Below are 16296 nucleotides of genomic sequence, written 5' to 3' on the forward strand. Positions count from 1 at the left end.
CATGTAATTATATTAGGTATTTCCTGTGATCTCCGCCGTCGTGATCGGCTTCACCTATTCCCGGAGCGTACGGCGCGGTCGGCGACTGGACGCGACCACACGTGTCGGCTCGAGGGGCGGCTGTCGGCGGATGCCGGAAAATTGTCGGTCTCTCCTGGCATCCGCCGCCTGCGAGACCGTCCATTGGATTCGATCGGGCGGCAGAAAGACAGCAAATTTGTGGCGGCGCTGGACTCGAGGAGGAAGGCTCGTCAACGTTGTGCCTGCCAACGTACGGACAAGGCGACAAAGCGAAAAAGCGAAAAAGCGAAAAAATAATTGAATTAAATAATTACAGATATTTCAAATTATAAGTGTAAATTTAAGTCACAGATAAATTTATTGGGGCAAAATTAAAAAAGTATTTCTATATTTAATTATACGGATGGAACCACACGATCGAGGCTTCTCGTCTTCGTCTGCCGCCGCACCAGACAGCGCTTTAAATTCTTCGCAACGCCGCCGGAAACCCTCGCCGCCATTGGATGCTCCACAATGGCCTCCACCTGCTTCAAGATCGCCGCTCCTGCCAAGAACTCTGCCTTCCAGGAATTCGCCCCTCCTCGCTCCGCCTTTGGGTGGCTCAGTCCCAGACTCTCCTTCAGCCGCAAAGACGCTGATCCATCTATCTCCGCCGATAATGTGGCGGTAAGCTCGGACTTAGCGCTTGATTTTGAGTTCCGTCTAGAGGATCCCGTCACGATGCTTCACGCTGACGAGCTCTTCTCCGATGGGAAGCTAGTTCCCCTTCAGATCTCGGCGGTGCGGCCCCATGTCGAGTCGTTTGAGGCGATCCGATCTCCGGATGCGGAGCGGCCTCGTCGGGTGACGGATGTCCTTGGACCCGAGCTCTGTAGGCAGTCGCCTAAGGCGCCGAGGTGTTCGAGCCGGTGGAGGGAGCTATTTGGCCTCAAGAAGCCGAATAGCTCTATTGCGGGCATTGAAAAGGCGGTGCCGGCGGACCCTTCTAGGAGTCTTAGCACCAGATCTCTCCTCCATCGCCATCCGAAGCCTTCCGTGGTCGAATCCTCCATCTCCACACCGCTTCTCCGCGATGCGGACACGGAAACGGTCCCCATTTTCGCCCGCCGCTCACTCTCCTCGTCGTCCTCCTCCTCGGGAGCCGACCACGACGAGTTCCCTCGGCTCTCCCTCGACTTTGAAAAGCCAGTTCGCGGCCGGATTTCGCTAGCCAGGGCCACGCCCCGAGTGCGAGTCTGCCGGACAAGGAGCGTCAGCGTAGAAAAACACCATGCGGAAAGAACTCGCCGAAGTCCGATAAGGCGTCGGGCAGAGGAGGCACATCCGTCAATGGGAGTTTCGGTGGATAGCCCGCGGATGAATGCATCTGGGAAGGTAATCTTCCAGGGGCTGGAAAGGAGCTCGAGCAGCCCAGGTAACTTTCCCGCAGCCGGCGTCCGTGGTCATCACTTCCGGGCAAAGCCCTTCAGGGCGATGGAGAGGTCGTACTCGGTCAACGTCCAAGTCGCGCCTGTGCTCAACGTTATACCGGTTGGCTCTCTCCGAGTCTGCTCGTCCAGGTCGGGTTCCTTCTTCGGCTTCGGGCACCTCTTCACCCCCCACAGGAAAGCGAAGGACGTCTCCGCCTCGAGGTGGAATCCTCACAGCAGAAGCCATGCCATCGACAAAACCTGAACTGAACCGAACTCAAGATAACCAAAAGGAAACTTTTTTTTTTTAAGCTAAAGAGTTATTCTGCCTCAGTTGTTCAAATCTAGCCATGTAGAACTTCAGATCTGCTGTTAATCCTTCAACTTAATCGTTCAAGTTTTGATCTTCGACCTAGTTCCGGTACGTTCTCCTCTTTGTGCAATTCTTTCAACATTTTTTTTACTAAGGCATACTTGTTGCCACTGTTTCCATGTGACGATGTTCATTGCCCAGATTGCCGTGCGGGCACACTACATTCCATGGTATATCTTTCCCCACATTGATCCCTAACTAGAAGATATTACCTTTTTTTGTTGGAATAAATAGATGAGGTGCATGGATAGTGATCCTGTCCGAACCAGGAGTCAACGGACACTGGACACGTGGCGCTCCTTGCTGGATCCTCGAGTGCTCCGGCGAACCTGCAGCAAAACCGAGCCGGGAGGGGTGTCCCGGCGACGGCCTTCCGACGCTCAAGTCAGGCGAGGAATAACAAAAAGGTGGCCTCAAGATGAAGACTTGCATACCTTCGGTGAAGAAATGGAGACCTTATATAGACCTCTCGAAGAAGCCTGGGCGCGTCAATCAAAGCAACCACCTGCTTTTGACCATGCCCAGGTATGGGTCTGTCAGAAGGACCATGCCCAGATATGGGTCTGTCAGAAAGACGTCCATGAGGCCATACTGCTACTGTATCAACATTTCCATGATGTGACGGCAAGATCCTCCATCGTGCACTCTTGTGTATGGCGTAATCATCAGACATGCCGTTATTGACATCCCATATCCTGAGCCAAACGAATAGGCCGCTCGGCTAACCTTCGTACCCTCGCCCTTATCCTGGCCGAACGGACCACCCGCTCGGCCCTTCGGTCCCAGCCGGGCAGACGCCCCGCTCGGCCATTCGGTTCTCCCGCCTTGGCGTCGGAAACCCCAGCCCATGACTGAGTTATCTTTGGTTCCGCTCGGACCTACTCAGCTGCTCAGCGCGGCCATTAACCGCTTAGTCAGCCCTCCATCTGTCCTCAAGCTGAGACCCTTCAGGAAGTGGATCCCCCATTCTTACCGCCGGATCACTTGCCTTCCCTTCAAGTCTAGTCGAAGGAGGCAGTGAGTCCGACTGACTGGACTATGTGTCCGAGCGGGCGGTCGCCGCCTTTCCGTAGCTTATAATATCCCTGGGGCCGTTCGGCCCTTCTGCCAAATTCAGCCGCTCGGCTCTTCATTTTGGTTGTCTTGTCGCTCAACGTGGATGTTTGCTTGTCTAAATCTTCTCGAAAATCACGCAAATCCTCTCCATTAAGCCGAAGCATGCGCGGTATGGGCGCCTTAATTGCACCTGGTGACAGAGCGCCACGTGGCTCCTCTTCGTGGCGGTGATGACCCGTACGATGGGACGCCGATTGCTTTGAAATGGACGGTTAGATGATGACCTTGTCTCCCGTGACCTGCATCCGACGGCGGAGGCCGACCGACCTCAGCTGTATAAAGCCTCCGTCTCCTTCCTTCGCCGCATATTCGTTTGCGCGTTGTCCTTCTGCCTCTTCCTCTGCCGTGACCTCCGACGATCCAGTTCCTATTTTTCGGCGGCTACCATCTCACCGGTGATCCTTTCCGTCCGTTTCCTTCTCAGTGAGTCTTCTCCCTTCGTTTACAAGGTCTTCCCAACTTGTTTTGCCTCTTTTGTTCCCATTCCTTCGATTTCTTGCTATCTTTTTGCTTCTTCGAGATGGCAAGCTCCTCCGAACCCGCTGTTGGTGTTCATGGCCCTTGGTACCTGACCATGGAGAGTCGATTTGATGAGGAGGGTGCTCGGCGCCTTGTTCGGACGTATGAGATTCCTGATAACCATGAAATAGTTATAGCCGACCCGACTGACCGGCCCCATGACCCCCCGATCGGCACCATTTGTTTTTTTCTAGACCAATTCCAGGGCGGCCTTAGATTTCCTACCCATCCCTTTATTTTAGAGGTTTGTAATTATTTTCGCATCCCGCTCGGCCAACTTGTGCCGAATTCCTTTAGGCTGCTGAGCGGGGTGGTCGTCCTCTTTAAGCTGCACAGTATCCCACTCGACCCCAAGATATTCCACTATTTCTTCTATCCCAAACAATCCGAGTTGGGCACTTTTATTTTCCAAAGTAGAATAGGCTTCAAATTTTTTGATAATATGCCGACCTCCAACAAACACTGGAAGGAGTTCTTCTTCTACATACGACTTCCCGAGCGGCCAGCGTTTAGAACCAAATGGCAGACCACTGTGCCGACCCAGCCAGAGCTCGGCAAATTCAGAAGCAGTCCAGCCTACCTTCATGCGGTAAACTGGTTGTCCGGTCAACGGTACAAAATCGACCAGTTTCTTCTCAAGGGAGTGTTGTATATTTTTGGATTATCTCCCGTTCGGGCCAACCACCCCTACCGCATGGGTAAGGACTCTTTACTTCTTTCACCTTTTTTGTCTAACTGATTTTAATTTCTTCTGCTGCAGCTGAAGTCATGTGGCGCTCCAAGGCTACCGACCATCTGAAATTGAAGGTCGTGGAAATTGAGGCGGCCACCAAAAAAGAGCTCGCCGAGCGGGGTCTCATACCCAGCCGCCCGACAGATGCAGGAGAGGGGGGGGCGCAGTCTGCCCCTGAAACAGAAGTTACCCCATCCGCTTCAACGGAGGTTGAGGCGGATCCTGTTTCCTCGGCCCTCAGGTCGGGGATCCACCACTGGAAGTTCGGCGAAAACGTCGAAGAGACTCCAGCCTTCCGCCGACCCAGGAGGGCGAGCCACAGGCACCGATCGGGGTCGCTTCGCCAGATCACACGCCGTCGCGGATCGAGACCCCAGTGACCTCACCTACCGCACAGCCCTCTGGCTCTCCTCCACGGACTCGTCGTCGCTTACGACGGTTGGGCGAAACTTCCACCATAGGGGAGTCCTCGTGTCAGGCGACCGCGGCTGAAGAAGCGCCGGCCGGCCACCCGACCATCAAGACCACCCTCCGATTCCCATCGGAGGAATATCTATTGTCCGCCGATCGACCATCGAGCCCCGTTCACGAAGTAACCCTGACGGGTCCGCTTGCCAAGCTCTTCGAGGACGCCCAGATTCAGGTGGCCCTCATGACGCCCAAGCAGCTGGGCGATAACAACATGCAGCAGGCCACTCAGGTACGCTCATTTTTCTCCCCGTGCCATGTTACCGTTTGGCTCCTGATTTTATTATTTCCCTTATAGCGTTGGGCTGAGCAAATCGCCACTAGCCATCGGCTAGCCGAGTTGGAGGATCTCCTGGAAAAACTCCAAGTGTCGGGAGGTCCCACGGCCGAGCGGGAGAAACAAGCCCTCGAGGCCGAACAGAAGAAGGCCGCCGATCTGGCTGCAGAGGTAGCCCGACTCGAAGACTTGGTGAAGAAGCGTGACGGGGACGTGAAGCGCGCCAGTGGCCGGAAGAGGCGAGCGATTGCTGATCTGGATAAGATGAAAGTTGAAGTCCGGGCTCTAGATCAGCAATCTAAAAAGCTGGAGTCCCAACTGGCTGCCGAACGGGATGGGCGCTCTGCTGAACGCACCAAAGCGGAGGTGGACCAGAAAGTTCTTCAAGATTCACTGATTGCCTCCCGAGCGGCGCTCAGACAATATAAGGAGGGAGAGTCGAGTCGCCTAGCAGCAGCGCGCCAAGAATACCTCCGCTCGGAACGGTTCGGCGCAAAGTTCGGCGGCAACGTTTCCTCAACTTTCGCCGAGGCGGTCAAGGTCACCATGGCGTACTTGAAGAAGGGTGGCCACCTTCCCGCGGGGATGCACATTCCCGCTTCCGACCTGGCGGCCATGATAGATGATATCCCGGACGCCTTTTTTAATTTTGAGGACCCGGAGTGAGGCGAGCTCTTCTAAGTACTTTCTGTATTTCATCCGCTTTTCGAATGTAAAACTTTTGTACATGCCGTTCGGCATAATTGCGTTCCTTTACTTGTATTTTTGGTTTGCCCTTCATTGCCCCTTTTTATTCTGTTTGATGCTCATTCGTAGAATCAATTAGGCTCCACGTGTTTCTCACTAGACGACCGACCAGGTTAATCAATTGGCTCGTTTTCCTCAAAATCGTTTAGCGATTGACTGTACTGTTTGCATTCAGTGAATACGAAGTATTGGCAAACCGATGGCCGATCGGACCTAATTAATTTAGTACTTGCGAACGCTCGTTATTTGGCGTCCTTAGTTCCGTCCAAGTTCACAGTCGCGAGTTCGGCACTCGATCTTTGACGGAGCTCGTCGGCCTTCCGCTCGGACGTTTATAGACGCCGGCTCGTCTCTCGATCTTTAATGTCGGAGCTCGACGGCGCGGATATTTATAGCCGATCGGCGCGGCTCTCGATCTTTAACGACGGGCTCGTCGACCTTCCGCCCGGACATTTATAGACGCCGGCTCGTCTCTCGATCTTTAACGTCGGAGCTCGACGGCGCGGATATTTATAGCCGATCGGCGCGGCTCTCGATCTTTAACGACGGTGCTCGTCGGCGCGGATGTTTATAGCCGATCGGCGCGACTTTCGATCTTTAATGACGATGCTCGACGGCGCGGATATTTATAGCCGATCGGCGCGGCTCTCGATCTTTAACGACGGTGCTCGTCGGCGCGGATGTTTATAGTCGATCGGCGCGGCTTTCGATCTTTAATGACGGTGCTCGTCGGCGCGGATATTTATAGCCGATCGGCGCGGCTCTCGATCTTTAACGACGGTGCTCGTCAGCGCGGATATTTATAGCCGATCGGCGCGGCTCTCGATCTTTAACGACGGGGCTCGTCGACCTTCCGCCCGGACATTATTAGACGCCGGCTCGTCTCTCGATCTTTAACGTCGGAGCTCGACGGCGCGGATATTTATAGCCGATCGGCGCGGCTCTCGATCTTTAACGACGGGGCTCGTCGACCTTCCGCCCGGACATTTATAGACGTCGGCTCGTCTCTCGATCTTTAACGTCGGAGCTCGACGGCGCGGATATTTATAGCCGATCGGCGCGACTCTCGATCTTTAACGACGGTGCTCGTCGGCGCGGATGTTTATAGCCGATCGGCGCGACTTTCGATCTTTAATATCGATGCTCGACGGCGCGGATATTTATAGCCGATCGGCGCGGCTCTCCATCTTTAACGACGGTGCTCGTCGGCGCGGATGTTTATAGCCGATCGGCGCGGCTTTCGATCTTTAATGACGGTGCTCGTCGGCGCGAATATTTATAGCCGATCGGCGCGGCTCTCGATCTTTAACGACGGTGCTCGTTGGCGCGGATATTTATAGCCGATCGGCGCGGCTCTCGATCTTTAACGACGGGGCTCGTCGACCTTCCGCCCGGACATTTATAGACGCCGGCTCGTCTCTCGATCTTTAACGTCGGAGCTCGAGGGCGCGGATATTTATAGCCGATCGGCGCGACTCTCGATCTTTAACGACGGGGCTCGTCGACCTTCCTTCCGGACATTTATAGACGTCGGCTCGTCTCTCGATCTTTAACGTCGGAGCTCGACGGCGCGGATATTTATAGCCGATCGGCGCGGCTCTCGATCTTTAACGATGGTGCTCGTCGGCACGGATATTTATAGCCGATCGGCGTGGCTCTCGATCTTTAACGACGGGGCTCGTCGACCTTCCTCCCGGACATTTATAGATGCCGGCTCGTCTCTCGATCTTTAACGTCAGAGCTCGACGGCGCGGATATTTATAGCCGATCGGCGCGGCTCTCGATCTTTAACGACGGGGCTCGTCGACCTTCCGCCCGGACATTTATAGACGTCGGCTCGTCTCTCGATCTTTAACGTCGGAGCTCGACGATGCGGATATTTATAGCCGATCGGCGCGGCTCTCGATCTTTAACGACGGTGCTCGTCGGCGCGGATATTTATAGCCGATCGGCGCGGCTCTCGATCTTTAACGATGGGCTCGTCGACCTTCCGCCCGGACATTTATAGACGCCGGCTCGTCTCTCGATCTTTAACGACGGTGCTCGTCGGCGCGGATATTTATAGCCGATCGGCGCGGCTCTCGATCTTTAACGACGGGGCTCGTCGACCTTCCGCCCGGACATTTATAGACGCCGGCTCGTCTCTCGATCTTTAACGTCGGAGCTCGTCGGCGCGGATATTTATAGCCGATCGGCGCGACTCTCGATCTTTAACGACGGGGCTCGTCGACCTTCCGCCCGGACATTTATAGACGCCGGCTCGTCTCTCGATCTTTAACGTCGGAGCTCGACGGCGCGGATATTTATAGCCGATCGGCGCGGCTCTACGGTTTAACGTCTGGGCTAGACGGCTCTGGCTAATTTTGACGCTTCCGTTCGGCGAAGCTTTTTGCCCTCCTTTTTATCACTTTTGGTTCCTTTCACCCAGCTTGGATAACGTACTCTTGGCCGAATGGCTCAGGGTCTGCTTCGTCGAGCATTTTGGCTAGGATAATATACCTCCGTCCGAATGGTACGGGGCCTTCAATTTTAGAGCGCTTGGCCCGACCCATTTACCTCCGGCCGAGCGGCTCGGGGCCTTCGTTCTTTTGTTGGCGATGCCTTATTTGTTCTCTTGATTTTTCGTTTCTGCATTTCAAGTATTCAGTCGAAAAAAGTACACAAGATGATTTACATAGGCACACCTTTCACCCTGCCCGGTAAGGCTGGAGGTGGTTCGCGCTCCACGGCCTATCTAGCTGCCGACCTTCCTCATCCTCCAAATAATACGCTCCCGAGCGGAGCTTCTCGATGATTTTGAAGGGACCTGCCCACGGAGCTTCAAGCTTGCCGACTTCGCCGACCGGCTTGACTTTCTTCCAGACAAGATCGCCAACCTGGAATGACCTGGGAATGACGCGCCGGTTGTAGTTTTGCTTCATCCGCTGACGGTATGCCATCAGCCGAACGGACGCCTTTGCCCTCTCCTCTTCTACCAAATCCAGCTCCATGTTTCTCCGTTCGGCGTTGTCATCATCGTAGCTCTGGATCCGGGCGGACTCAACGCCGACTTCAACCGGAATGACGGCCTCGCCGCCATATACCAAATGGAACGGTGTGACTCCTGTCCCTTCTTTTGGCGTCGTTCGGATGGCCCACAAGACGCTCGGCACTTCATCCGGCCAACTTCCTCCCAAATGGTCGAGCCGAGCGCGCAGAATACGAAGAATTTCCCGGTTGGCCACTTCAGCTTGACCGTTGCTCTGAGGATAGGCCACGGACGTGAAATGTTGCTCAATGCCGTAGCTTTTGCACCAATCCTCTAACATCCTCCCTGTGAACTGCCGCCCGTTGTCGGACACTAGTCGGCGAGGGATGCCGAACCGACAAATGATGTGTTGCCAGATGAATTTTTTAACCATTTGTTCAGTGATCTTTGCTAGCGGCTCGGCCTCCACCCACTTGGAGAAATAGTCTACCGCCACTAGTAAGAATTTCCTCTGCCCGGCCGCCATCGGAAATGGACCGACAATATCCATTCCCCATTGGTCGAACGGGCATGAAACGCTTGACGCCTTCATTTCTTCGGCCGGTCGGTGGGAGAAGTTGTGATACTTCTGGCATGAAAGGCAGGTAGATACTGTCCGAGCGACATCTGTTTGTAAAGTTGGCCAAAAGTATCCGGCCAAGAGGATCTTCTTGGCCAACGAGCGCCCGCCCGGATGACCACCGCATGATCCTTGATGTACTTCCTGGAGGATGTAAGCTGAGTCCTCCGAGCTTACACATTTCAGCAACGGGCGCGAGAAAGCTTTCTTGTAAAGCTGATCTCCGATGAGTGTAAACCGACCGGCTCTTCTTCTGAGGAGCCGGGCTGCATATTCATCGGAGGGTGTGGTGCCCGAACGGAGAAATTCTATAATAGATGTCCTCCAGTCGCTTGGAAACGTGAGGCCTTGCATCCGATCGACGTGCGCCACCAGCAGTACTTTTTCAATTGGTTGCTGAATGGCAACTGGCGTTATTGAACTCGCGAGTTTGGCTAACTCGTCTGCTGCCTGGTTCTCCGTTCGGGGGATCTTCTGTATAAGAACCTCTCGGAAAGTAGCTTTGAGTTTTTCAAAGGCCTCAACGTAGAGTTTAAGCCGAACACTGTTGATTTCAAAGGTGCCAGAAAGTTGTTGAGCGGCCAACTGTGAATCCGAATAGAGAGTTACCCGACCGGCACCCACATGCCGGGCTGCCTGCAATCCGGCTATGAGGGCCTCATACTCTGCTTCGTTGTTGGTAGCTTTGTAATCCAGCCGGACGGATAGGTGCATCTTCTCTTCTTGAGGTGAGAGCAGCAATATTCCAATCCCACTTCCGAGCCGAGTGGAGGACCCATCCACATATATTCTCCACATAGCTTCCGGCTCTGGCCTTTGCACTTCGGTCACAAAATCAGCCAAGGATTGTGCTTTGATCGCCGAGCGGGGCTGGTATTGGATGTCAAATTCACTTAATTCTGTCGTCCACTTGATGAGCCGTCCGGACGCTTCTGGATTCAACAGTACTCTTCCTAGTGGACTGTTCGTCTGGACAATGATGGTGTGAGCCAAGAAATACGGTCGAAGGCGCCGAGCGGCTAGAACCAAAGCAAAGGCCAACTTCTCGAGCCCGGTGTAACGAGATTCAGCATCTTTTAAAATGTGGCTTAGAAAATACACCGGCTGCTCTTCGCCGCTTGCCCTCACAAGTGCTGAGCCTACAGCATGCTCAGTTGACGACAAATAAATATAAAGTGACTCACCCCCGATCGGCTTGGCAGAGAATTAAGATATGTCTTCAATTCTCCGAACGCTCGGTCACATTCTTCATCCCACTGGAACTTAGTAGCCTTGCGCAGGATCTTGAAGAATGGAAGGCTCCGGTCGGCGGTTTTGGAGATGAATCTGGACAAAGCAGTTATCCGACCGGTCAACCTCTGCACTTCTCTTGTATTTCTTGGGGGCGGCATGTCTTGCAGAGCTTTCACCTTGCTGGGATTTGCTTCGATTCCCCGCTCGGTCACTATGTACCCCAAGCCCTCCTTTTGCCCCGAACAGGCACTTCAGGGGATTTAGCTTGACTCCATATTTGCGCAGCGTTCGGAAGGTTTCTTCCATGTCCTTGAAGAGATCGGCCGTTCGGACGGATTTGATAAGAATGTCGTCCACATAGACTTCCAGATTACGCCCGATCTGCTCCTTGAACACTTTGTTCATCAAGCGTTGATAGGTGGCCCCGACATTCTTCAATCCGAACGGCATCACATTATAGCAATATGTGCCGTCGGCCGTTACGAAGCTTACTTTTTCTTGATCTTCCCGGGCGAGCGGCACTTGATGATATCCTTGATAGGCGTCAAACATGCAAATTAATTCGCAGCCGGCCGTAGAGTCCACCAGCTGATCTATCCGGGGCAGAGGATAGAAGTCCTTGGGGCATGCTTTGTTTAAGTCCCGAAAGTCGATGTAGACTCTCCACTTGCCGCCCGGCTTGGAGACCAATACTACATTGGCCAGCCAGCTCGGGAACTGCACCTCGCGTATGTGGCCGGCCTCCAGAAGTTTTTATACTTCCGCCCGGATGATGACATTCTGCTCGACACTGAAATCCCTTTTTCTCTGCTTCACTAGCCGAGCGTCCGGTCGGACATGCAATTCATGCTGCGCTAGGCTCGGCGAAATTCCGGGTAACTCATGTGTCGACCAGACGAAGACATCATGATTTTGTTGGAGGCATTGGATCAGTTCCTCCTTCTGCTCCTTCTCCAGATCAGAGGCGATAAAAGTTGTAGCCTCCGATCGGGTCGGGTGAATCTGTACTTCCTCTTTTTCTTCATAAATTAAAGAGGGCGGCTTTTCAGTGATGGCATTTACCTCGATTCGAGGTGCCTTCCGAGCAGAGTTGGATTCTGCTCGGACCATCTCGATATAGCATCGCCGAGCTGCTAACTGATCTCCCCGTACTTCTCCCACTTTGTCTTCGACGGGGAACTTCATCTTCTGGTGGAAGGTTGAGACGACCGCTCGGAATTCGCCGAGCGCCGGTCGTCCCAAAATGACGTTGTAGGACGAGGGAGAGTCGACCACCACGAAATTTATTGTCCTGGTCCTCCTGAGCGGCTCCTCTCCCAGCGAGGTAGCCAGCCGGATCTGTCCGACCGGCTGAACTTCGTTGCCCGTAAACCCGTAGAGGGGGGTCGTCATGGGCTGCAGCTCGGCTCGATCAATTTGCAGCTGATCGAACGCCTTCCTGAATATGATGTTGACCGAGCTCCCTGTGTCAACAAATACGCGGTGAATAGTGTAATTTGCTATTACCGCTTTAATGAGCAGAGCGTCGTCGTGGGGCACTTCAACTCCTTGTAAGTCCCCGGGCCCGAAAGTGATTTCCGGTCCACTTGCCCGCTCTTGGCTACAACCGACTGCGTGGATCTGGAGCTGTCGGACTCCCGCCTTTCTGGCTCGGTTGGAGTCTCCTCCGGTCTGCCCACCAGCAATAACGTTGATCTCGCCTCGGGAAGTATTGCTTCTATTTTCCTCTTCCCGCGCGGACGGCCGGGATCGTTCTCTTGACGCTCGGCGATTCTCCTGCCTTGGAGATCGGTGCCGATCGGGCGTCTGTTGATGTCGCCTCTCGGTACGAGTCCGGTCGGCTTCATGGGTCCTTTGTCTCCTGTCGCTGGGAGGAGACCGTCGTTCGGCATTCCTAGGAACGGGGTTAGCCACGAAAGGAAGACTTCGACAATCCCTCGTGTTGTGCGTATCTGTCCGGTGAAAGGAGCAGAACATAGGGGTCCACCTCTTCTTCGGCTTGGGCCGAGCAGCAGCTACCTCTTGTACTTGGGACCTCACCCGAGGGGAGCGGACTGCTTCGGCCCTTGGTCCTCTCGGCAGTTGATGAGTGGCGTACTGTTTCCGTTCGGCAGGAATAGGTGCCCGCTCGGTTGGAGTTTCCTTTTTTCGGGCGGCTTGTGCTTCTTCCACATTTATGTATTCATTGGCTCGATGTAGCATGTGATCATAATCTCGGGGCGGCTTTCGGATGAGCGCCCGGAAGAAGTCCCCATCCACAAGGCCTTGTGTGAAGGCATTCATCATCGTCTCCGCTGTGGCCGTTGGAATATCCATCGCCACTTGATTGAATCGCTGGATGTAAGCTCGCAGCGACTCTCTCGGCTCTTACTTGATGGCAAACAAGCTGACACTTGTCTTCTGATAACGTCGACTGCTGGCGAAGTGGTGGAGGAAGGCCGTTCGGAAGTCCTTGAAGCTAGTGATGGATCCGTCCGGCAGCCTCCGAAACCACCGTTGAGCCGATCCCGAGAGAGTTGTAAGGAAGACGCGGCACTTTACTCCATCTGTATATTGATGGAGTGTAGCTGTGTTATCAAACTTACCCAGATGATCATCCGGGTCCGTTGTTCCGTTGTACTCGCCGATCGTCGGAGGCACGTAGTGCTTGGGTAGAGGGTCTCGTAGAATAGCCTCCGAGAATTGGCGATTGATCCGCTCGGGAGATGAGTCCGCCCGGGGAGCTTTCCCTTTTCTGTCATCCCGCCTTGGCATTTCGTCTGAAGAAGATCCTCTATCTCTTCGAGCTGGTGCGGCTTCAGGGGTGCGAAATAAGGCCCGATGGAATGCGACGGTGGCCTGAGGTGCTTCCGCTCGGCCACCCGACGCAGATGTTGCTTGTTGCTCCGGCCGCTCGGCCGCTGCTTTCTGTTTTTGCTCCACAAGTTTGGCGGCCCTCATCTCGACCAGAGCGTCGAGTTCTTCTGTTGAAAGCGCCACCGTGTGTTGTCGTCCAGCCTCGTCCATCGTTCCCGTTCGGATGCAGGAGCGTTCCCACAGACGGCGCCAATTTGATCCTGTCCGAACCAGGAGTCAACGGACACTGGGCACGTGGCGCTCCCTGCTGGATCCTCGAGTGCTCCGGCGAACCTGCAGCAAAACCGAGCCGGGAGGGGTGTCCCGGCAACGGCCCTCCGACGCTCAAGTCAGGCGAGGAATAACAAAAAGGTGGCCTCAAGATGAAGACTTGCATACCTCCGGTGAAGAAATAGAGACCTTATATAGACCTCTCGAAGAAGCCTGGGCGCGCCAATCAAAGCAACCACCTGCTTTTGACCATGCCCAGGTATGGGTCTGTCAGAAGGACCATGCCCAGATATGGGTCTGTCAGAAAGACGTCCATAAGGCCATACTGCTACTGTATCAACCTTTCCATGATGTGACGGCAAGATCCTCCATCGTGCACTCTTGTGTATGGCGTAATCATCAGACATGCCGTTATTAACATCCCATATCCTGAGCCAAACGAATAGGCCGCTCGGCTAACCTTCGTACCCTCGCCCTTATCCTGGCCGAACGGACCACCCGCTCGGCCCTTCGGTCCCAGCCGGGCAGACGCCCCGTTCGGCCATTCGGTTCTCCCGCCTTGGCGTCGGAAACCCCAGCCCATGACTGGATTATCTTTGGTTCCGTTCGGACCTACTCAGATGCTCGGCGCGGCCATTATCCGCTTAGTCAGCCCTCTATCTGTCCTCAAGCTGAGACCCTTCAGGAAGTGGATCCCCCATTCTTACCGCCGGATCAGATAGGCATTAAGAATTTGGAGCCAAAGTTATATTCATGCTGTAGTGGGTCTTGTTCTCAGTAGTTGGAGCACCTATAAGCAGGCTTTTCAGTGACAGACCTAACCTTGCTTCTAGGTGCGCAGAGATTCCCTTTTCCACTTATCTTATTTTTTCTTCACTTGGCCGCTTCCCCGGGAGAAATAGTAACAAGGAGGCAAAGTGATGCTACCATGAGCTAAGTAGTGTTCTAACGGCTTGTTATTTGAACTTGGACTGTCCCGTGGAATATTTAGATATTGCTCAGTTTTGGAGAACCGAGCTGTTGGAAACTTACACTTCCTATTCCCTATGATAGTTCTTATTCCATGTTCATCTTTTATGTCCCTTTATACCAAATACTAGGCACTTAATTCTTGTACTGTATTCGTATGCATTGAGAGGTGAAGACATTTTGAGCGGTATTTTTGGTTGAAAGTCTGAGCCACAACAGCTTTTCTAATACTTCGTGTTGAAGATGGGTGAAGTTCATTCAATTTTGAATTTCTAAGTCTTTTGGTATAGAGAAACACTCTAAGTCTATCGGTATGATGAACGTCCTGTGCTTTTTCATGCTTCTCCATGTGGGACTGATGGTCATGAAGCTCCATCGTTTCAGAATATAGCTTCATGTTCATTTTGTCTCAAAGCTTAGTTTGGTTCATCTAGTTATGATGCCAAGTTGATGCTAAGTGGGCGTCACTCATTACAAAAAATCATGCAAATAACAACGGAATCCACGACTGAATAAACATATCGACTGAATTTAATTTAGTCAGAGATTCTTGACTGAATGATCATTTCAGTCAGTAATTACTGATTGAATTTAATTCAATCGGCAATCTCCGACTGAAATTATTATTTAGTCGGCAAATCGGGTCCTTTGAGTTTACGATTTTAGGGATTCATGGGTTTATAGTTTACCGATCGAATTTGAATTTCGTTGGTATTTATCGACGGAATTTGAATCCCATTAGTATTTACCGACGGAATTTGAAATTCAGTCGGCAAATCGGGCTTTTGAGTTTACTGGTTTAGGGGTTCACGGATTCACAGGTTTTGGGGGTTATAATTTACTGAAGGAATTCAAAGTTCGTCGGTTATTATCGACGGAATTTGAATTTTGTCGGTAAACATAATTAGAAATTAGGGCACACGATCTCCCTCTCCTCTCCCCGCGAACTTTCTCGACAGATCTCTACTTTCTCGGTGATCTCCTCTCCTCTCCGTGTCCTCGGCAATCAATAGCCTCACGTCCTCTCTCGTTCTCGGCGATCGGCAACCGGTGATTCAAGTATGCTCCTCTCCTCCTCCCTCGTCTCTTTCGTTTCACACGCACGCCGGTCGCCACAGGGCCTGCTCACGACTGGTCGCAAGGGGTTGCTCGCGACCTGCTCGCGGCTGGCCGCAGGGGGTTGCTCGCGGCCTGCTCACGGCTGGCTACAGGGGCCTGCTCGCGGCTGGCTGCAGGGGCCTGCTCGCGGCTGGTCGTAGGGGTCTGCTCGCGACTGGCTGTAGGGGCCTACTCGCGATTGGCCGCAGGGGCCTGCTCGCGACTGGCTGCAGGGGCTTGCTCGCGACTGGCCGCAGGGGCCTGCTCGTGGCTGGCCGCAGGGGTCTGCTCGTGGTTGGTCATAGGGGTCTACTCACGGCCTATGTCGGCTACCGCAGGAGTCAACTTGTGGCCACGACCGACCACTACAGGGGTTGTTCACGGCCAGTTGTAGGCGCTTGCTCAGCCGTAGAGTTCCTTAATTGTTTCATTGCATATTTGTGCTTAATATCTATTTGTTTGAACCTATTTAAACTCATGCAGAGGATCTCAAATATCTAAGATAAACAAAACTTAGATGTGATGTTTAGGTGAATTTGATAGTTTGTATGTCCATTGTTTTATACATTAGATTTGTTTTACTTGCATTATCTTTTGTTCATTAGAGTTAGTTTCATTATATGTATTGCTATTTAATTTAATGATACTCTAAGCAACAACATGTGTTTATTAGAAAGTCT

General features: G+C 53.1%; 1 protein-coding gene across 1 annotated transcript; it reads left to right on the forward strand.

The window, feature by feature from the left end:
• The first annotated feature begins 411 nt into the window (after positions 1–411).
• Positions 412–1993, forward strand: LOC122004019. The gene has a single exon (XM_042558970.1). The coding sequence runs from the start codon at positions 535–537 to the stop codon at positions 1693–1695; it is 1161 nt and encodes a 386-aa protein (XP_042414904.1). The 5' UTR covers positions 412–534; the 3' UTR covers positions 1696–1993.
• Positions 1994–16296: the final 14303 nt, after the last annotated feature.

Source organism: Zingiber officinale, chromosome 7B (assembly GCF_018446385.1).
Source record: "Zingiber officinale cultivar Zhangliang chromosome 7B, Zo_v1.1, whole genome shotgun sequence".
NCBI lineage: Eukaryota > Viridiplantae > Streptophyta > Magnoliopsida > Zingiberales > Zingiberaceae > Zingiber > Zingiber officinale.